The sequence below is a fragment of the Drosophila simulans genome, chromosome 3L (assembly GCF_016746395.2).
Source record: "Drosophila simulans strain w501 chromosome 3L, Prin_Dsim_3.1, whole genome shotgun sequence".
Taxonomy (NCBI): Eukaryota; Metazoa; Arthropoda; class Insecta; order Diptera; family Drosophilidae; genus Drosophila; species Drosophila simulans.
In genome coordinates, this window is record NC_052522.2 from 4172415 (window position 1) to 4194964 (window position 22550).

Below are 22550 nucleotides of genomic sequence, written 5' to 3' on the forward strand. Positions count from 1 at the left end.
AGCCCATTGAGTACTTGCGCTTCAATTTTCTTGTATTTATTCAAAAACAATCGCTTGAAGGTTGGATTAAAACTAACACTAAACAATTAGAAAAACATATTTCAGTTCTATTACCTTATAAATTAAAACATAGTCGGGTAGCTTATGAAACTGATTAATTCCGTGAATACTATTCAGTGATTCTGATTATGGGTGGCGATGCTGGATGAATTTGGTCGATCAATAAATTAGTTGTAGAAATGATAGGTGCACATAAATACGATTTGGGTGATTGACTGATTGATTGATTGGTTGATTGACTGTGGCTTGTGCCACCAGTCACAAGTGCTTGGGCTGCGGTGCCCTTAAGTAAACGGCCAATTAGTTTAAATACGTTAACTAGAGCTGCCTGAATCGCTAGGAACAATCATTGCTACTTACAAAGAACCAAAGACGCGTGATTACAAGCCGATAACTAAAGCTATAATTGAAGAAAACCATAAAGTAGGTGCTATAATTCGAATGCTCTACATGTGACTGATATTCGAGGATAATAAGTGGGAAAATTAGTGTCTAAGCCGGCATTAGATACGGTTAATTACCTGGACTACGAGCTAGATTGTGCTTAACCTAAATTGTACATAATTTTAAATCGTATGACCTTTTGATCCATCATATTTTCTTGGTTTTTTTTTTGTGTATTTTTTCTAAGCATATTTCTTTTCTTTTCACGCATCTTCGAAGGCATTTGATCTATCTAACTAACTAGATGAATTTCCGTCGTCAATCCAATAGCCTTTTGTTTCTTATTTGGTGGTAGGATCTTTAGTCTTCCTCATTCTGCAAGGAGAAGAGAAGAAGAAGGGATCACTTAGGATGAGTTGGTATAGCCAGGTGAGTAGGGGAATACTTACAAGTACGGGATACACGAAGGTATCGGCGGTATCCTTTCCGACGACGTTGCGGGCTATGCACTTGTAGTTGCCCATGTCCTCCCACTTGATCTCGGAGATCAGGAGATCGCCGTTGGGCAGCACCCTGTGGCGATGTCCTTGCACGATCTCCTTGTTCTCGTTGTTCAACCAGGTGACCTCGGCGCGGGGACGGGCGTGCACACGACAGGGCAGCTGAATGTTGGAGCCCATGAGGTCCAGATGCGTCTTCTCGGTGTAAATGATGCGCGGCTTCTGGGCACCCGGGTAGGTCTTCTCCGGCGTCAGGCGAGAGGAGCGAGGAGGATGCACCACAGTGCTGGCATAGATGGTCTTGGAGCCAGTGCGTCCCACACACGTGTAGGTGCGGGCCTCGCTCAGCACGTGGTCGATGATGTGCGACGATCGGACGCGCACAATGGCACTGGGCGCCTCTTCGGCAACCTGGTTGGAGTCCAGATCATCGAGCTCCGAGCGGGGCAGGTGACCCACCACCCACTGGATGCTGGGCACCTGGGAGCCCATCATCTCGCAAACGATCTCGATGGTGGCTCCATCGGCCTGCTGCAGCTTCGTCGGCGGCGTCTTGGTGAACTTGAGCCAGTCGGCTTCGAAGGCTCGGTTGCGTGGCTTCTCCTCCTCCGCCTCGATGGAGTTATCCACGTCGTTGCTATCGTCTACCAGGTCCACGGCTCTTCCGCGGACAGTGGCGATACTGCCGAACAGCAGCAGCGCTAAGGCGCACACATGTAAATTCATTTTCTGCAATCGATAGAGAGTGGAAATCGGAAGTGAGTTCAAAGTTCAACAGCGGCACTCGTACGACTCTAATATAGGTTAATAAACCCCAGAGCAACGTGATGCGATTAGACCGCTTTTCCAGCCAGTCATGCATCCCCCCACCATCCCACCATTCCACTTCCCCCACTTATCACCGCCTCCATTAATCAGGGGAGGTCTCCGAGTCTATTTCCCCGATAAGAACGCAAGGCCTTCAGCCGGCGGGCTCTAGAACATTACTAGCACTTGCGAAATGTGCCAATGGCTCTCGGAGTCCGGAATTCAGATTCGGAATCCTTTTCCGACCCCTAAGAGATCTTCTCGGTCCAAACGTGCATACATACATGTGTGTATTTCACAATGACACGTCACCAGACAACAAGAATTGACAAAAGAAAATGATATAAGATTCTTGCGTGGGCCGAATCAGAGGCAGAAATCGAAAACGGAATGACTCGCCGAGTGTGACGTCAATTTAGATTCGAATTCTACAGCCCGATTCGAATTCACACTCACCCACGCTTCAGCCGCAGATCAAGGGCCAATGTGTCCCCATAGTCTAGACTGGACAAACTGCGTGACCGATTAATTATTCAAATAGTTTCGAGGGTATTATGTATGTATGGATTAGTAGTAGCCCCACAAAAAGTCATTCGCCAATCGCTGGCGAATGTTGCATCAGACGGTCTTTGCCCTTCGACGTTGATTTTTGTATCTTTGGGCATTTCTACGAATTCGAATTTCGAAAAAAAATGAAAAAAAAAAAACGAAAAACGGAACACGGAACTGCGATCGGAAATCCATCCACCTATCTATTGTTAACGCACATTACTCACCCTTTGATTTGATTTCTTTTTTCTCTTCCGGTAAAAAATGTTTGCAAATTTCTCCCCAACGTTGGACGATGATAGATCAGGTGAAGCAGGAGCAGGTCGGCTTATCGTTATGTTATGAACGAATTTATCAGCTCTATGTTGTGGTGGCTCCTGGTCTGGGCTTTCTGGTTGAAGTTGAGCAGCAGCTGGCTTAGCACTGACATAGGTCCGGCGCTGGATGCCGTCTTGGAGGTCGTGCAGCTCAGTGTTGGCGGAATCTTGGCTGCTTGCCGGTCTGTCTCGGGCGACGAGGATGGATGATCGTATTGGGTGCTGTGCTCGGGAGTGGCGCTTCAGGATCGGGATCAGGATCAAGTGGTCGGGTGGCGGAAGCGTGTTTATCTCAGGCGGCGTAGCGAATATCTAGCTGACGACTCTGGCACATTCGATCCTCGTGGCGGTATCAGTGCTCCTTGGATGTGGACGTCGACTTGGTCTGGTTCTTCTTGCTGGTTGTCTGGTTGGCGCGGCACTCGTTTGAATACGCACGGTTCATCGACATTACACTCGAGTCAAGGTGTGTTGGTTTTTGGTTTTGGGGGGTTTGCTGCTGCGAATGCGGTTCACGGCGAATTGAAAAGCGAGGATCGCGGATCGGCTTAGTTAACTTCGGATCAGTTGGCTGCGGCGGCTCTCAAAAGTCGTGTTCAACAGCTGGAAACTGTAACAGAACTGAATTGGTGGCCGCAGCGCTGTTCCATTTATATGCGACGCCGGCTCACTCACACACACACAGGCACACACACACACTCTCACTTACTCGTCGCTCTCTCTCTGCTCGTTCTCAGATCGTAATTCTTTATGCGACCGCCGCACCGGGAAGGTGCGGAACAAAACAGATATAACCGGACGGGGGGTTCGATTATCCGCCTCGGGATCTGTCTTTCCACCGCCTAATTGCGTCCGCAGTCCACAGTCGGTGGTTTGGAAACTGAGGTGTCTCAATGAATCCCTAGAGGAGGCTGACTCTCCAGCCCATATACCATTTCATTTCGATCTACATGCAAGTACAGACATGCAGGGTGTTGAGAACATACAACAGTGTTGGGAGATCCTATGACTTTCTTTCACAGGTAAGTAAAATTAATGAACCCTACATATAGAGGTGCTAAATAGGCTCTAAGCAATCCGGTGCTTCACACTACTCCGTTAATATTCATGAATCATTTCAAAGTGCAGAGTATCAAGCATATAGTATTAGTTTAGCTTACTGAATTAGCACTGTAGTTGTCAAAACCATTAATTAAAACTCCATGGTTCGAATTCATTCGGACGAATTAATTTTGTAATCCATAACCAATCTGCCAATTAATAACCACCCATGGGAATCAGAACTTAAAGCCCGTTGACGGTGCGAGCAGCATTCAAATGTCTGGCCAAGAACAGACCACTTCTTTTTTTTTTTTTGGCCCAGTCTCCAGAGTGGTTGCTTAGCTTGGGGATCGGATTGGCGCAGGAGGAGATGCAGTGGCACTGACATGGTGCAAGGTTCCATTAGCCGAGACCGTGTCTGAGTTCGAGTCCGATTCCGAGCCCAAGTCACTGGCTTGTCCGTCCATCTGTCCAATCTGTCCGTGCGATCGCCTCATTGCAATCAAGTGTGAGTGCCAGTTTGTCTGCGGCGTTCGTTGGCTGAATGAGGAGTGCTGGATGGGGGGAGTGGTAGGCGGATGGGGAGGTACGATACCACAAGGTACACTGAGAGAAAGGATTCGGAACTCAAGCATTGAAATTAAATCATATGGATCTTTTACCATATCTTTAATCGCAGTTCACTTAAATGTTTCACTTCTTTATGATATTTCTTTTAAGGATATCCAATGGTACCACCGTTTTTTCCAAGTGCATTGCTGATTGGCTGCTCGTAAATGTAAGTGAACATCGGTGGCCAGGGGTCCATCGGAGTGGACGGGGTCCAAACTAGTCTGAGCTGGCGTTGCCGGCCGGGAGCTTGGAGCTCGGAGCTCGGAGCTGGAAACTGGGCCCGCGGGCTGGGGACCGGAGGTGCAGTTAAAATGGCAGACAGACTGGCAGCCACATCGCGTGTTCGCTTTCCGCTGTTGCCGGGCGGCAGCCGCTTGTGGTCAGGAGGAGGAGGAGGGGGGGCCATGGAGGAGGGGGGTGGCTGATACTGAGGCACCGCGACTAGTTTCTTTCTTCGCTTTATCGACAAGCCACATCGACAACTAGATTCAATTCTACGAGTAATTTATTTATTGCACGTTACACAAATCGTCCGACCGCAGACGGGTCTCCCACCGCCCCACCGAAACCCCCTCTCCACGCCCATGTGTCAGCCCTCCCCCCACCCCCCGTCCAAGCACTTGGCAGCGGCAACGAGCCAGCCACAAAGCGAAATTCAATTGAGAGAAAAATCTTGCAGGTGCTTGAAATTGTGTCTCGTGCCGCCGCCTCCCCTTGGCCCGCCGATCCCCGCGAGCCCCAGATCAGTGCCTCCTCCGCCCCCTGGACATCTCCGAGTGCGCTGCTCCTCCGCCTGCTCCTCATCATCATCAGCCTTGGACGGCACACCTCAAAGCGCTGGCAACGATATCGTAACGCTGACGTAAGGGGCACTGAATTGAAATGGCCTTTTGATGCGACTTGGGGAGCACTTTCTACAATAGGAGGCACTGCCTGCGATCCGAACCGATCCGATCCGATCCAATCCCCTCACGTAACATTCGCCAGTGACGCGGTCAGGGGTTGCACTTCCTAGATGAGGTGGACACACGGATGCAATTGAGCGGGATCAAACGGGGCAATCAGAAATAAAAATCGGAAACTTTGAGTGTAAATTGAATTTGATAGCCGCAATAAAGGTTGATGAAAGTGTGGCATTATATCACCAATCTAACAAAGTGGAAATCGATCAGAAGTCAAGAAGTCACAAGAGGAAAAGAACTTGGGAATTATAAGGAAGCGAATGCGTTGACTCATTGGTACTCTTTTAAAAAAGGTTCTTAAAAACGATCTAATGACTAAATAAAGTTATCGTAGCATACTTTTATGATTCTTTACCTTCGATAAAGCTAAATAATCAATATTTGTCAGGACTTGTGATTTTTTCTGAGTGTCTTTTAGTGGCCCTCCCAAATGAGATCACCGTGCATTCGGATCGGATCGGAATCGGAACCGTCTCAACTTTGGCTTGGCATACATATTCATGTGGCCATCGACTTGGGCGATCGTCACCGGCCGGCACCAATATCACCGATCTCCGATTATCAACGCCCCTCCGATCTCAGGTGGACGGCCCAGCGGCATTGTCATCGAAGTCTTTCGTGCGAAGCGTAGATTTATAGGTTCCATTTCCTAGAAACGATCGATCGCTGGTTTTCACTCCGCACACAGCCACCTATGTATACCATACCGCCGTGCTGTCCGTATGTGGAGGGAGAAAGAGAGGTCGAGGTCTGGCCCCCCGTCATTCGGTTTTATTTCAGTTATTTCTTTCCATAGAGCTGACTGAAAATCGTACGATTGTTTGCCGAGTTGATGGCACAAATTATTGCATCATGACAATGGACGATCGGAGACTCGTGCATGGGTGCATGGGTAAGCCAAATTGGCCCGCTTCCGCTAATGGGTAATGGGTAATGGGTAAATCTCTTCGTGAGCCGCCGCACCAAGCGGCACCACTCTACATCTACTCGTATGTACGTCTACCACATCGCACCACTCGTACGGCCCGCATCGTTTGCACTTTTCTGCTAATTAACGTCGTGCCAGCGATAGCAACACCTCCAGAGCCGCAGAGATACAAAGCAGCAACACACCACCGGAACCAGTCGGTGGAAGGGGTGCACTGAGAGAAACTAGTGATCTATATCAGGCTGCATACCAAAAATGAGGCAAATCGGACTGTTTTCAAGGATGATATGGGATTAGTATTTTGTAAGTATCTACACATCTTCTAGATATTTCCCTTTTAAGCTATCTACTATTTAAAAAAGAAGTAAAGTCTGATAGCTAATGTTCCTAGACCCAATTTCTTCCAGTGTCGATCGTGAAGGGGTCGGGGAAACGGCCCATTCAAAGTGAGACGCTGGGACGGCGGGACGGACGGATAGAGCAGGAGACGGAGATATGAAACGAGACAGACCGAGAGTTCGGGGAAAAGATAGTGCAACATGCAACTGGCAAGCCAAGACCAGTTGGCCAGATACAGATACAGATACATATGCACAGCTACGGCTGCGGCCACAGGTACAGATACAGATGCATTCGGTGAATTGCAGGTTGTCGGTGTGACTGTAGCAGCCAGTGGAACTCTGGTGACGACGTGAGAAAATTCATGTTCATGCCACAAATTCTGTGCCGTTTTCACAGTGTTTCTTACCGCTCGCCGCCCCTCTCCAGCTGCCGCCTGCTGTCATTGATAGGGTCGGGTCTTAGCCGCCTAGCAACAGGCCAACTTCTCGGCCTCTAGGCCTCTCGACCAACTTCCCAACTTTTCGACTCGATCTCCGCCGCCTGTCCGCTAGAGATCGGAACAAAGACAGAACGCCGCAATGAGCTCGTGTCGCCTTGACAGCGCTATATGAAAGGTCAGTTCAGGGAATTGAAAATGGTATCGCAATCGGATAGCACGTCCGAACGAATAACTTCTCGCCCATGAATGGTATTTTGCCAGGTAATTGTTGATAGAGAAACCCTTACAACCTTACAACCTTAACATTCCTTTAGGATATGAAGATCTTCAATCTTGATCCATGAGCTACTAGCATTTGTAACTAATATATGTACCTTATAAAGATTTTTCCCAATCTCAAGACTGGAAAGTTTCCTGTCTCTCTTTAAAATTCCTTTCCTTGTCTACTAGAAGATTGTTTGACCCATAGTAAACGTATGGAACCATTAGAATTAGAACGTACATTGTTATGATTGAGTTCCAATGATTCATGACATTCGATTCGGCGGTGATTCCTCTGCGGAGGTGGGTAAATCACGGCATAGTGAATTGGTCCGAATTGCCTGACCCGTAAACTTGAACTGTATGGTTCCTGATAAGCGCCCACTCCGCTCGCCGATCTCTCCCGGTTCGGTTCGCTTGGGCAATGCCCGGATTCTCTATATAGTTGTTCTACAGTACAACGAGATCGAGATCTCGACGCACACTCACGCACACTTGCCCCATGTGTGCAATGTAATGTTGGGTGTACAACGTACAATGTGCCGAGCATAGCGGACAAATGGAATGGAAAATTTTTGAAACCGCATATCAAGTTTCTTCTCTTTACGTGAAATGTGGAAAATTTTACGACAAATCCGAATGAAATGTAATTATCGCTAATTGCTCGATGGCTGGGGGTAGTTAATGGCTGCTGTGGGACTCTCGCAACTGAAAACTGAAAACTAAAAGCTGAAAACTGAAATCTCAAAATTCAAAACTGGCGGCTTATCAGCGAAGGTGACGGAATCGGACTTCCTAGTCGCATATTCATGGCTAAGAAATCAGCATTCGGCAATTGTACAAGTAGTAGGTATTAATTAAGGCGCTATTAGTGCGCTGTAATGCGACGCTCTGGAATTCCTCGAACGCCGCCTCACATTTGGGTGCCTCTTTTTGGGTCTCCGGTTACCAGACCTCTTCTGTTTGTTGTGCAACAAAAGTAAAGTGAAGTGAAGTGAAACAAAATCGAAGAGAGGGCTGTGAGTGTGACTCCGGCTCTCGCCCAATTTGCGTTCCGATTGCATCAGCCATTTAAGCCGATCCGTAGCCACCCCGCCCCTAAGCCGCTACCCCGCACCCCGCTCCCCGCACCAGCCGTATCCGTACCGCTTCACAATCACCGATGTCTTGGTGCGCTCTTCACTGCAGCGCAAAGGTAAGCCGGGTTTTAGAGCATAACCCTGAGACCAACATGAGGGAGGGAGAGGGACAGAGACGGACGGAGACGGAGGCAGACCCCCGATGAGTCATTTTCATTCGCTGTGTCGGCAAATGAATACACTCAAACCTCAAATGGGTTGGGTCACACCAAAGAGCATCGAACTGGCGGCGAATTAGCATTGCCTACATGTCGAAATTCTGCATAGTGCGGTGCTATATGAGCCAGAAATTGCTCAAAAAACAAATAAACTATACTATGCGAAAGTATCTATTCATATATTTTCAGAAAATATATATTAGAAAGAAGCCTGGCAAGCTATTTTATTGAATGTGTCTTCTTACACAGAAAGATACAATGAACTACAATGACTACGTTTCCGATATTAGAGTTATGAGTAGTAGAACGTGCCTTATGTGCCCAATCATCGGACCCTCCGCGTTCCCCCCCTCCAACTTTTGTGCCCCCCATAGACAGTTCTTATCAACGCTATATTTCGTTCTAATTGTAATCATTCCATTATAATGAATTGGCTAAAGAAAACAATAACAGATGGCACAAAAAAGAGGTTAACTTTGGCGAAACGAAGGCGTGATACCCTCACAGCATATTTTGAGTTGCTTTGAAAATATAACTAGGATAAAGTATCTGCTGTTCTATCACTCGAAAGTGAGTTCCTTGAATTAAAGTCTAGACCATTTCTAAATAGCTCTTACAAATATTGATAAGCAGGTGTTTAGTATTGCTCAGCGATTATAAATAGATCTTTTAGTAACACCTGCATTTTTGGGGTGTAAGTAAACGTATTAGCGGGAAAACACCTGCGAATTGAAAATTGTATGACAAATATTTGATATTTAAGTTAGCAGAAGAAGAATAGCCAAAAGAAACCAATAGAAGATCGAGAGATTTGAGCAAAAGACCTTATAGACTGGCAGCATCCCCCTTTTTTTTTGCACAGGGTAGTCTTATGACGTCTGATGACGTGTGGGGCGATGTTATTTTCAACTGGAGCGTTGTTATCGTCGCCACCATCAACGCGCCAAGTTCAATAGAGCTTGAAAAACAATTATGAAAGCAAAAACATGTATGTAGAAAAGGGGGCTCGTTGCCCACACACACACACACGCATGCACACATATATACATATGTGCAAGGGCATGGCACAGAGAGGGGCGTGGCAGAGTTGGATGTATATCAACGAGGACGGGGCCGCCAATTAAAGATTCCTCCTAATTGTATTTTGAATGTGCGTTAGTGTGTGTGCGCATTTGATATTCCAGCGATTCATTAGTGTGCAGCATAATTGAGTGCCCCACTGTGTGGGTGCGTGTGTATGTGTGAGTGGATAAACACACAGCATCAGTTGGGGGCTCGTCTCTCTGTCTCTCGCTCTCACTCACACACACACACGCTCACTCTCACCCATACTTACACACAGATGGGAGGCAGCGACGTTGGCAGAGAAAGAGCCAAATGCGCTCTCTCTTATCGATCGCATGCTAATTGGAATATTGCGAATAAAATTGAGATTGTGACGCATTTGAACTCGCGACTCTCCGCCCTGACCCCTCCCCCTCGCTCCCTCCCGCCGCACCACTTCCTTCGACACCCCCTCTCCCCCCTCCCGCCACAAACTAATTTCATTGCGAAAAAGTCGAAGGCAACGATTTTTTTGCTTAGTCTTTTTTATTCGCATTTAATAAAATTGCAATTTATTACAAAAGCGATCTGATTATTAATTGCTTGTGAATTGATTTCGATTCAGAATCGAACGATAGTGGTTCCTAGGGGCTGTTGCGAGGGGGGTGCGGGGCGGAGGTGGGGCAAGTGCCTGCGTGACCAGCGCAACGTCAGGCTCAAAAAAAGTGAATAAGCATGTAACCAATTCTGGTTGGAAGTCGGCTTTAAAAAGTGCATGTGGATGTGGATGTGGATGTGGAGATGTTCGGCGGATCACGTAGCCAGCACTCCACTTGGAAAACTTAAAACCTAAAACTAAAAACCAATCGCGGAGGTCTCAAGCTGACGCGACACTAAATGCATAGCCGCTTTTTTCTAAGCCAAGAAACTGACTCAGCGGCCGGCGAAATGCAGATCGGATTAACCCATGGCCATCGAGGGTTATGCATTTGTGCATTTCTAACTGTACATATCTTCAAGGTATAAGGAAAGCTCCAATATCTGGAACAAAAGCTTCACTTGCAAACTATCTTGAAGATCTTACAAAGAAGGTTAAGAAATCTGTCTAAAAGTTCTGGCAAAAACTGATAGAATGAATGTACTGTCTTCTAGAAGTAAATTAAGTGAGAATGTACTAGTTAACTAAAGGTAAAGATGACTTACTGAAACGTGCTTTATAAGAAACCCCTTTTAAGCAAACAAACAAGAGGGTTAAATTTGACACTTTTCTAAAAGCTGATACTATGAATTTCGATCAAACTGTACAAGTTCGCACAGTTCTCAATGACAAATTCCGGTTGATGGATATCAAAACAGAAATCAGGCAACGAATATTCATAATATTTAGCTTAAGTTTTGTTTGACAATTCGCATTCTTCCCACGCTCGGCTCGCCGCTGAGGACTTTGTTTACTCTAAGTATCCGCCAGTTTTTCGGCGTATAAAAGCACATTGCTGACCAAATAATGCACTTATCATTATTGCCCGGCTTTCGGGAAGCAAAACAACAACAGATGCGATATATGAGATCAAACTACAGACCAACTGGCCACTTCCCCAGAAAAACTAAGATCCCACAGTGCCTGGTGGTAGGAATTTCACTAGTCTGTTGCCTAGGGCGATAACAAATCATTTTTGTTGCACAATTAAAAATCACGAGTGTGCTAAATTAAAGATGAAATGTTTCAATTAAATCGTTTGCGAATTGACCCTTCGTACCCACGTCACATGAATCAAACATGAAATCAAACCGCTCATTTTTAGCACTCTCATCTCGAAAAGTTGCGAATTGATGGCACGAGATCAGAAACTCGTACAAAAATTTATAATAGATGTTCAAAGTCGAGATACATTTGGATTGCCAGGCGATGAGTCAAACGGAGGAAGCTGCTATATAAGTTATACGGATGATTTTGAACTCCGAACCCCAATTAAGTGAGCTATCTTTTCTGCTAAATCGTGGTTTCTAGGCGGTCCTATATAATATTATTGAGGAAGGTTTTTTTTTTCATTTGCCGCTATAAAGATTATTCAGTTTTTGGTGGAATATTTTTTAATTAAGCCGCATATATTCAAGATTAATTAAAAATTAATAAGAAATAAAAACCCGAATGCACATATTCCCCAATAATCAGAGACATATTAGCTTGTAATAGTTGTCTAAAAATCCCGCCATATGCTTATAGTTAGTACACTTATTTAGTCATTGACTAGCATTCGTACCTGCATATTTTTGGTTTATTGGATGGCGTTCACTCGAAGCTTCGTTGGCACTTTCACTAGAGTTCTAGAACTTCGGCTGGAGTTTCCGGTGGAAATGGAATACGTTAAGGTGGGCTTTCGATTTCACTTGGACTAAAACTCAGGCTGCAGTTGCAGTTATACTCTCGGCTCTCTATATATATATATATGGTCGATTCTCGGCGGAGCTCCGTTCTGCTCGAGATGTGGCGAGTGATGATGGACTGTGTGGCGGAAGATTGAGCGTCCATGCTTTTATATCTGGCATGTGGCATGGGCATGGGCATGGGCATGCCCGAACCGAACCAAAAATCAACAAGTGGGCGAACGCGGGACGAACGGACGAACGGACAAACGGACATACGGACGCATGGACAAACGGACGAGCGAGCAAATTGGACTCTACAGGGGCTTTAATAACAGTTATGGCGTCGGCACTCTCTACAGATACAGTATCTCAATCCGCATTCGTATCTGTAAATGTATCTGTGGCTGCCGCTGCCTTCGTGTCCACGCTCGGGTTTCTTATATTTTTTCGTTAGCCCCAAAAAGGGGGTGGCTCACAGGGGATGGGCTGTGGCTCTGGCTCCGGCTCCGAGTTACTTGTTGCTCCCCTTCGATTGATTGACTCGCAAAGAAAATTGTATGCAAATTTATTATTTTAAATCACATTTTTCTCATTAACATTCGCAGAAGATTGGATCGGCTGTGTTCGGATCGGACTGGAAATCAAACGAAATGAAATGAAATGAAATGAAATGCGTGCCCCAAATGCATATGAAAATCACTACGGTTTTTTACAGTACACCCAAGCGCCTCGATCCCACAAATTACCATATGGCGGTGACTCTGACAAGGATCAATAGATGTCAGTCACTTGGCGGAGGCGGTGCCTTCTGTCTGATTCCCGCCAGCATTGATGCCCTCCGCCTTTGGGCTGATAATTCCGGATTTGAGCAGGTCGCGATTTTAATTCGGCTCGACGGGAATTAGTTCCATCTGCTTTCCGGTCAGACAGTCAATCACCAGGGTTCTATGGATATATGTATAGCTGGAGTTACAGATATACATAGTTATGGCTATGACGATGACGATGGCGATGGCAGACCTGCTGCCTCCAGTCGGAGGTTCTGCATCAATTGCCGCGGTGTCCACTATTTGCATTCCAGAGCCCCGCTACCAATTGCACAAAGATCCCGCCGCAGACGATGCTGCAATTGATTTTCGTGTGGCGTCAATTGAAATGCACTTCGGAGTCCAGGAGTCTGGGCACGGAGAAAAAAATCCAACCAAAATTGGTAATCCGCTTCATTACAATGGGGCTTATATCTGTGAAAAATAATGCTCTTCAGCTGGACGAGAATGGGCCACCTAATTAGAGCTCTATGGGCTATTGTTGCTCCTTCTTAAACGCCCACTTTTTATGTGGAATATACCACAAAAAACCGGAAAAATATCTAACTAAATACGCACGGTGAAAAAAAGTTACTCAAAAGTGATGGCTCATCAATGTTTTGCTTGGCAAAAAACTCTTATCTGTGCCATTCGTCACTAGGTGGTGATATTTTCAAGGTATTCAAATAATTTAATTAAATTAAGGCCACACATATGTATATATAAATATATAATGGTCTCTTATCTGTGACAGCAGATGACACATTTTTATATTATATCAGTCTAATCTTCAAATATATAGAACAATTCTTAAGAATTACTTAATATAAGCATTCTGTTCTAACTGCTAGTATTTGATTAAAATATTTGTAATTAATTAGTTGAGTTTTCTGAAATGTTTCAATTAAATAATGTCACGTATTTGCTGTCTATCTTAAAATCTGATAGCTACATTAAACCGATATTCTGAGCCATTTTTTCACTGTGTGGGCCTACGTGCTCCAAGTGGCCTGCCACCGTTATATTCAAATGAAGTGGAGCTCACGCAATCACGGCAACAGACAGCCGGGGAAAGCCAGCATGGTGACCACCAGCTTGGTCATTATCGGTTCGGGAACCACATGATGATGCCCTGGTGGCGGGACCTTGCCACCGCAGCTGGAAATGGCTGTGGAAATGGTCACCTAGCAACAGCGGCTGCCACGCCCAATTTAAAGTGGCCCCTCGCCCGTTTGAGAGGCGAGGCAGCGAGCACCACCCAGGCACCCAGCCAGGCAGGCCAGCCAATCACCCAACCACCCATTGATTTCTTATAAATATCCGTAGCTATCGCTTGGCCCTCGAATAGCCGCCCACGCAGTCGCGGAGCCAATTTGGCCATCAGTCAATAGGGCTTCATTTGAATTGCCAGCTTGTCTCCAATTGACGATGGGCCACCTCATGGCGGCGGGTCGGGCCCACGCTAGGACCTCGCCAGGACCTGCCCCTCAGCCCCGCCCACGCAGAGGACTATGTGGCCACATCCAGCTATCCATCTATCCATCTATGTGCCCACATCCCACATCCGTAAGCCCATCTGCAATCAGACGGCAGCAGGGCGTAATTAAACCCGCCGCTGTCACAGTTGTCGTCTCGTGGCGTTTGACATGTCCGCCTCGCGTTTATTGGCAACATTGTTCACTTAATCATCCCACATTTACCATATTTATTAGCAACATCGATGCACGTCTGTCCATCCACTCGTGTCCGGAGTGCACGGAATGGGGAGCCGTGGAAAATCCCTCGATGTCTCACACATCCGAAGGGAAATTGTACTCAACAAGCTGAGTGGAAAGACCCCTAATTTACTATTGTTATACTATTGTTTCATCAGAAATCGAAATTAATATAAATGACTTGTTTAATTTTAATTGAAATATCTGGAACCTTTTTCATGATATAAACTTAAAAGAGTGTAATTTGATCTGCCTAACTTGAATATTTTTATTTATTTCTAAAATATCTATAATTTCAAAGTCCCAGAAAAATCCAGGGCATTAAGCATTTGCACTTAATACTTTTTCTGGACAATTTTTTAGTTGTTTTTATGATGCAAATATTGCTAAACATTTCAAGATCCGATCATTACATTATAAGTAAAACCCCAAACGATGAATGTACATAGAATTTTGAAAGACCCTTAGGAAAATCACACAATAGAAACGTTAGGGGAAGATTTTTGAAATCCCCTTTTTAATAAAATACTTCGATTGAAATATGGAATTATATTGCTATCAACAACTGAAATATTCTAAAAATCATTTAATTTATATTAGTTGAATTTTTTTTAAACTTGCTTTAAAGTTTGACGTATATGAGTAGATGACCGCTGCAGTTTATTAATAAAATTTATTGGTGACCTTCATATTCTGATTAGAGTCTGTGCAATCTATTAATTGACAATTTAATGTCCACATATTATAGGAATTGCTTGATAAGACTCGCAAGTAATCAAATGCAATGTGAAAATATTCAATTCTAAATTAAACCAGTTACTTAACCACAAAAGCCTGGATATGCCTGGCTATAAAAATATTTTGTTCTTAAGAAAGCATGTATATATTTTAACAGTGTAATGTAGAGTTACCAGCAAAATGCAACTTAGATGCTTCAAACTCGATAAGGTTGCCCCTGGAGGTATACCATAAATATAACCGGATGCACTAAGAAGGCAAATAAAAAGCAAGTTAGCCCCGATAAGCAGGCAAATATATGATACTTTGTAAGAGTTGAGTAGCCGTATTTAAAGGCATGATCTCATGGGTTGCTTATCGCCGGGTTCCACTGTAGACACAACGCAGATTGTTTTATTTATTGAGCCCCGATAAGCAGGCAATTCGTTGCTGTTCTCAGAATTAAGTCCTCGTATTTTAGGGCATGATGTCATGTGTTGCCTGTAGGCACAATCCACTGTAGATAGTAATTAAGTGCTTCGAGCATTCGCACACTCTTGAGCTTTGGATTATTTAGCACCAAATGAGCTTTAAACAGCTGAGTACAAAAGCATGCTGAAAAGCTTTCGCCATCATTCAAGGTTAGGCAATGAATACACCCATCCGAAAACTACAGTGCAACCTGTTGCGTTTTCCCCATTTTTATTACCGCATAAAAACTGGTTTTCAGCCACATACACTCTGATTTTTATGGCCGACGGGCGAAATAAACAATTACCACATTTTCAGAAGCCTGACACTTTTTCCAAATTAGTACAGTTAAAAGAATTCGTTATTTAAGAGTCTACCTACTCGAAAAATAAGTTTATTTACTTGTGTTTAAAATCAGTTCGGTTTCACTGACAAATTTTCCCACACTCGTTTTGTTTTCCTTGATAGCCGGTCGAAATGTTGGGAAGCACTACACAGTGCCGCCTAAGCATCTTCGGCATTTTTTAAATTTCTAAAGTTTTTTCTAAATTTGAAATAGCCCAAACTTTTTGCCAGTGCAGCCGGTTTGATAACCCCCCATCGAAAGCTCTTTTTTGCCAGTCTTCAATCGGTTGTGGGCATTTGCAGTCCGCTTTTTTCTTTAACGCAGATTGAGGGATCGAAGATCATCCAGCTGTTGCGATGAACCGTCGCCTCCCAGGAACCATCAGCCAGTGCCAGAAGCTTCTCCTAGCCACCCACAACCGTGCTCCAACGGCCTTCTCCTCCAGATTCCTGTCCACATCTCGAGTGAACCGCGAGCGGCAAGAGTAAGTTTGTTTATATCGCTGCGAAAGTTTATGCCATTTTCCGCTAATCAAATGGCATGATAAGTTCATATCTATACTATATGTACATATCTACCAAAACAAATTGAATTAGTATGTTTATATCGCTTAGAAAGTAAGCTCTAAGCGAATAACTAATTAATGGCGATAACGAAGAACTAACCTGGTGGCCATGGTTCGATGGCAATCTGATGGTGGGTGTGGTCATGCGACTGTACTAATCTCCCTTGGGGATTCTGTCATTGTATATTCCAGTAATTAAGTAAACCCTATTTTTCCAGATGCCAAGTGCTGGTGGTGGGCGGTGGCACCGGTGGGTGTGCCATGGCCGCCAAGTTGTCCTCGCGTTTGGGCAGCGACAAGGTAGTCGTCCTGGAACCAGAAGATGTGAGTCGGCCCAAAGGCAGTAAATAACCCATTATAACATAGTGCGGAAATTCCCCATAGAAACATTACTACCAACCCATGTTCACCCTGATAGGAGGGGGCATGAAGAGATTGGATCAGAGCCACCGGCAAATGGGCGATGTGCTGCCCACAAAGGCCAAGTGGGTGAAGGAGAAGGCGCTGGAGTTCGATCCGGATAATAATACGGTTAGCACGTCTGGTGGCAAGACCATCAAGTACGACTTTCTGATCATCGCCACCGGACTGCAGCTGAATTATGGAAAGGTGCGTAGGATATCAGTACGTTTAATAGTTGTTAATATCCATATCCGCATCTATAGATACCTGGCCTGGTGGAGGCCCTGGAGACCCCCAGCAGCAATGTTTGCTCCATCTACTCGCCCAAGTACGTGGATCATGTGTACGAATGCCTGCGCAGGACAAACAAAGGAAATGCTATATTCACCTTTCCCAATTGTCCCATCAAGTGTGCAGGTGCACCGCAGAAAATCGCCTACATATCTGAGCACTACTTTAGGAAGGTAGGATGCACACCTTAGACTTATAGGATATCTGGCAAACAACCTCAATTATTTGAAACCCATTTCAGATGGGTCGTCGCGACAACATCAATATCATCTACAACACATCGCTTCCCGTGATTTTTGGTGTTAAACACTACGCAGAGGCCCTGATGAAACTGATCAAGAGGAGAAATATCACGCTTAATGTCCAAAGAAATCTCGTTGAAGTGAGACATAAAGATAATATAGCCGTGTTCGAGGATCTCGCAAAACCAGGAGTGCACTATGAGGAAACGGTGAGTACTGGTCAATTGGGTATTCTAGATACTACATATATCTAGATACTAGAAACTATTTCTTTATACTTAAAGCGAGAAATACGAAGAGTAAGTTAACTAAGATCAATTCTAAAGTCTAAAAAATATTTTCAACTTAAAACACTAAGGTTAAGGTAATTGAGATAAACAAATTTTCTGGGTAAAGTAAAGTTGGGTTGACCAAGGTCCGGTTTCTCGAGGTGTTACGTAAGCCTAAACTTATATAAGTATTTTATCTGAACCCCCCCTCCTCAGTACTCCATGCTTCATGTGACTCCGCCGATGAGCACTCCGGATGTGGTGGCCAACTGCAAGAAGCTGGTGACGCCCACTGGCTTTGTGGACGTCGACCAGATGACGCTGCAGCACAACAAGTACAACAACGTGTTCGCCATCGGCGATTCGGCGTCCAGTCCCAACTCGAAGACGGCCGCGGCGGCAGGTAAGTGATATTGCAAATCGGTTGGGAATCCTGATCGGAATATTCAATTGATTTTTCACCTCCAGCCGCCCAGTCACCGGTTGTGTTTAGGAACGTCATGGCGGTGATCGAGGGCAAAGCCCCAACGGATATCTACGATGGGTACTCGTCCTGCCCCATCGTCACCGGCTACAGCTCCTGCATCCTGGCTGAGTTTGACTACAACCTCACCCCCGTGGAGACCTTCCCATTGGACCAGTCCAAGGAGCGGTACTCTATGTTCTTCATGAAGAAGGAGCTGATGCCGGTGCTCTACTGGAAGCTGATGATGAACGGCTATTGGAACGGACCGGCACTTATGCGGAAAATGTTCTCAGTTCTAAAGTTTAATAAAAAGCAATAGGGACCACAAATGATCTTCAATCAATTTTAAATGAATATTTGCCATCATCATAACCATTCCATACCTTAATATCATACTAATATATTAATATTGTAATTATAATTTGGTATGTGAGATCATAAATAAAATTAATAAATTTAAAATCTAGTATATCTAAATACTTGAACATATTCAAATGGCACGCACTGTACACACCCTCAGTTTTAGTATATTCTAGTATATGTTGGAGCAGGGGATGGTATTTGCAGCATTAACCGCTTTCGCAAGTTCGGTCACTCTAAAACCAAGCGTGGCGTCGCTTGGCGCTGTAAATTTGAAGGTAACGAACTAAAAGAGAGATCGATTTGAGCACCAAAACAAGAAGAAAACCAGCTCCCGTATATCAAATTAGTGGCAAAAGCGAGCTGACAACATGAAGGCAGTGTAAGTAATATGACAATTCCCGAAAGAACAACTCCATCAATGAATATACCCATTTGCAGACCCAGGACGCCGATGCGCGTCGTCCCGAAAACTCCGCGGGTGCATCAAACGGTGGAGAAACAGCGACGAGACACCTCCGACAAGGCCAGGGATCCAGTGAATGTGTTCTGTCGAGTGCGGCCCCTACAATCCGACGCAGATCTCACCTCCCTGAGAGTCAAGAACTCCACGACGATCGCCCTGAATCCGCAGGATCAGCTGCTGCAGCATCACAAGCCACACAACGGCGCCCAGCGCGAGGTTCAGTACATATTCAAGCACGTTTTCCAGCCGGATGCCACGCAGCAGGATGTGTACGCAGCTGTGGCCCAGCCGTTGGTGGAGAACCTTCTGAAAGGCCGAAACAGTCTGCTTTTCACCTACGGCGTGACTGGAAGTGGAAAAACGTACACCATGACCGGCAACCTGCGACACCGCGGCATCATGCCGCGCTGCCTGGACGTGCTCTTTCGCACCATCTCAGATTACCAGGCCAAAAAGTTCGTCTTCAAGCCGGACAAGCTTAATGGCTTCGAGATCCTTTCAGAAGAGGATGCGCTCCTGGAGCGCCAGCACGAAATGAACCAGCGTTTTGCTGGCTCAGGACGATTTGCCTTCAGGCACAAGGACTCAGATCCGGAAATTGCATCCCAGGCCTCCGTGGAGCCAATTCCACTGCTGGGTTTGGATGAGGATAACATGTACTCGGTGTTTGTCACCTATATTGAGATTTACAATAACAGTGTCTACGACCTCCTAGAGGATTCGGGTATACAGAAGTAAGTATCCATATCTACGCTTAACATTTGAAGAAACCTAACTGAGTTCGTGATCCCCACAGGACTTTGCAGAGCAAAATCATTCGTGAAGATGCCAACCGACACATGTTCGTTCACGGCGTTACTGAGGTGGAGGTCAAGACCGTGGAGGAGGCTCTCGAGGTCTTTCAAATGGGCCAGAAGCGCAAACGCATGGGGCACACTGTTCTCAATGCAGAATCCAGTCGGAGTCACTCGGTGTTCAATATACGCTTGGTGCAGGCGCCCACTGATAGCCAGGGTGAGAATGTGGTTCAGGACCGGCAAAACATCACAGTGAGTCAACTGTCCCTGGTGGATCTGGCGGGCAGTGAGCGATCCTCGAGGACCAAGAACACCGGTGTGCGACTTCGTGAGGCGGGCAACATCAATAACTCGCTGATGACGCTGCGCACTTGCTTGGAATATCTGCGCGAGAACCAACTTGCGGCTAGCAATGGATTGGCACCCAAGAAGGTTCCCTATCGAGACTCCAAGATCACACACATGTTTAAAAACTACTTCGATGGCGAAGGCCAGGTGTCCATGATTGTGTGCATCAACCCAAGAATTGAGGACTATGATGAGAATATGGTAAATTATTTTCCTGACCACAATGTACTCTGGTCCCTAAAATTTATTCATCCCGTTTAGCAAGTGATGAAGTTCGCCGAGATGACCCAGGAGGTGCAAATTGCTCGTGCGACTCCTATGAAGCAAGATTTGGGTCTGACTCCCGGCCGTCGCAAGGCCAACAAGCTGTTCAAGATTGCTGTTAATAATCTAAACGAGCTGGGCATTCCTGAGGCCAAGGATTTGGAGGTGGACGTGGGTTTGGTGTACAGTTTGGGGCCCGATTTTCCCGCCTACGAAATGGACAGTCCTGAGGCACAGATCAAAATCCGCGAACTAATGCACTATCTGGAGCAGCGTATAGAAAAGCGAAAGAAGCTGCGTGCCAACTTGGACATTAAATGTAAGACGTCATCTTCTTAATCTTAACATTGAAATACTAATTCCACAACTTTCAGGTGACAGCTTCCGGCAGATGCTGATGAACCTTGATCGCGACAATCTTCAGCTGCGCACGGAGCTCGCCTCCTTAAAGGCTGTCTACAAGCAGGAGCGCGATCGCAGTGCTGCTCTCGAGAAGAAGGTTCGCATCCACGAGAGCTCTATTGACGTGCTTAACAATACGCTAAGCAAGCAAGAACGGCAGATTGAAGAGCTGACTTTCAAGCTGAACGAGAAGGAGAATATGCTCACCCAAAAGGAGCACGAGAAGGAAAAGCAAAAGAAGAAGTTCAGCTCCAAGCTGGCCGTTGAGTCGGACAAAAACAAGCGAGAGTTTGAGCTAAAGCTGCGTGAACAGCGTGTGAAATTGCAGGAACGCATGCGCATCAAGGACGAGAAACTGCGATTGGTCTCCAACATTCTGCAGTCCGAAGATCTGCCCAGTCTGCCGCGGTCTCAGAGCTCTGAAAACATACTTAACGATAAAGATCGCGCTCCATATACGGCGCGCACGGAGGAGTCCTCGGTGCCAGCTACAAGAACAGATATATATGCAACGCCACGTCATGTAAGTGTATGATTAATCCTAGAATATTGCAATGTGTCTTAATAATTTTATATCCCAAAAGGGTGCAGCAGCGGCCAACAATCGGCATAGACGCTCCCGATCCGCCGGCGACAAGTGGCTGGAGCATCGGGCAGCTAATCCTGTTCCGCTCGGAACCATTATGCAGCCGTATCTGAAGAATCGTAAATCCGTGACGAAACTAACCGACTTGAAGGAGCTAACTGCCCACGGAACTACGAAGTACTGTCTCGTCTCGCAGGATGCGGATACGGATGGCGATGTGGAGACCAAGCTGTATAAGGGCAATGTAATCCCCACTTGTGGCGGCGGTGCCCAAGTGGTGTTCAACGATGTGGAGTGCCTCAAGCAGAAGTCGCCGGTTCACTCGCCCACGCGAAAGCGACCCAGCAATGGCAACATTTCGGCTCTGGGCGGCGGTGCAGTGCCCAGCACGGTCACCTCGGCCCAGGACGTGGCCTCCCGCTGCAATCTCGGCATCGAGGGACACAGCAGCAAGAAGTCGAAAATCTAAAAATGACTCAGCGTGGAATTCTCAAAGTCAATTACCCATTTAGTTCATAGTTACTTAGTTTCCATAACTTAAATTTAAGTTTATTACTCACCCACTTGGTTTTTGGAGTTGAATCGCATTGAAGTGATTTGTTTGATTAAAGAAAAGTTAATCTGTATAAATAATCCCGTAAATGAATTCGCAACCCCTCGCAAATGGAAATGTTTCCTGCTCCAAATAGTCGGTACCCGGAGGGTATCTGCCAAGAGCGTTTGTAAGAAACTATCCAAGCATCGTCCAATCATAGAACTACTTTAGTGTTATCATAAAGTATTAAATATTTAATTGTTTTCCGGAGTGATCCCCACTCCACTCCAGTCACAAAATGAACAAATAAAGTGAATTACGCGTATATACTGAAATTGATATATTTTGTTTTTTGAGAAGCAATAGTTTTTCCGGCTGCAAAGCGCCCAGTTCCGTGAAGCAATAACATGTGGCACATAGATGGTTTTAACTATTTTTATTATTATTCCTGCGTTTATTCAGATTTATGCTTAAACCGATAAATTTTATTGAAATACATACGGTACCATTACACATACATATTTGTAGATTAATTTCAATTACTAATAAATCAGTCTATAATTAAAATATATGTTCGCTTAATGATTTCACG

General features: G+C 45.5%; 4 protein-coding genes across 4 annotated transcripts; 2 read left to right on the forward strand and 2 right to left on the reverse strand.

The window, feature by feature from the left end:
* Positions 1 to 20: 20 nt before the first annotated feature.
* LOC6736747 (neural/ectodermal development factor IMP-L2) lies at positions 21 to 12050 on the reverse strand. The gene is made up of 3 exons (XM_002083567.4): positions 11805 to 12050; positions 894 to 1673; positions 21 to 819 (listed from the first exon to the last, which is right to left on the reverse strand). The coding sequence occupies exons 1-3, from the start codon at positions 11808 to 11810 to the stop codon at positions 805 to 807; spliced, it is 801 nt and encodes a 266-aa protein (XP_002083603.1). The 5' UTR covers positions 11811 to 12050; the 3' UTR covers positions 21 to 804.
* On the reverse strand, positions 2528 to 2730 carry LOC120284786. The gene has a single exon (XM_039293706.2). The coding sequence runs from the start codon at positions 2728 to 2730 to the stop codon at positions 2635 to 2637; it is 96 nt and encodes a 31-aa protein (XP_039149640.1). The 3' UTR covers positions 2528 to 2634.
* A 4017-nt stretch (positions 12051 to 16067) lies between the features above and the next one.
* Positions 16068 to 18529, forward strand: LOC6736749 (sulfide:quinone oxidoreductase, mitochondrial). The gene is made up of 7 exons (XM_002083569.4): positions 16068 to 16449; positions 16749 to 16854; positions 16915 to 17139; positions 17196 to 17396; positions 17465 to 17674; positions 17951 to 18137; positions 18203 to 18529. The coding sequence occupies exons 1-7, from the start codon at positions 16322 to 16324 to the stop codon at positions 18517 to 18519; spliced, it is 1374 nt and encodes a 457-aa protein (XP_002083605.1). The 5' UTR covers positions 16068 to 16321; the 3' UTR covers positions 18520 to 18529.
* Positions 18530 to 18766: 237 nt separating this feature from the next.
* On the forward strand, positions 18767 to 22293 carry LOC6736750 (kinesin-like protein KIF23). The gene is made up of 6 exons (XM_016170838.2): positions 18767 to 18942; positions 19002 to 19760; positions 19823 to 20372; positions 20433 to 20754; positions 20810 to 21360; positions 21422 to 22293. The coding sequence occupies exons 1-6, from the start codon at positions 18932 to 18934 to the stop codon at positions 21890 to 21892; spliced, it is 2664 nt and encodes an 887-aa protein (XP_016030374.1). The 5' UTR covers positions 18767 to 18931; the 3' UTR covers positions 21893 to 22293.
* Positions 22294 to 22550: the final 257 nt, after the last annotated feature.

Excerpts from the sequence above, each read along its gene's own strand:
- LOC6736749 (XM_002083569.4), top strand. The coding sequence starts at position 16,322 with ATGAACCGTCGCCTCCCAGGAACCATCAGCCAGTGCCAGAAGCTTCTC. Across the intron at positions 17,675-17,950 it reads GAGTGCACTATGAGGAAACG|TACTCCATGCTTCATGTGAC; the intron begins GTGAGTACTGGT and ends CCCCCTCCTCAG. Across the intron at positions 18,138-18,202 it reads GAAGACGGCCGCGGCGGCAG|CCGCCCAGTCACCGGTTGTG; the intron begins GTAAGTGATATT and ends TTTCACCTCCAG.
- LOC120284786 (XM_039293706.2), bottom strand. The coding sequence starts at position 2,730 with ATGTCAGTGCTAAGCCAGCTGCTGCTCAACTTCAACCAGAAAGCCCAG.
- LOC6736750 (XM_016170838.2), top strand. Across the intron at positions 19,761-19,822 it reads GAGGATTCGGGTATACAGAA|GACTTTGCAGAGCAAAATCA; the intron begins GTAAGTATCCAT and ends TGATCCCCACAG. Across the intron at positions 21,361-21,421 it reads TATATGCAACGCCACGTCAT|GGTGCAGCAGCGGCCAACAA; the intron begins GTAAGTGTATGA and ends ATATCCCAAAAG.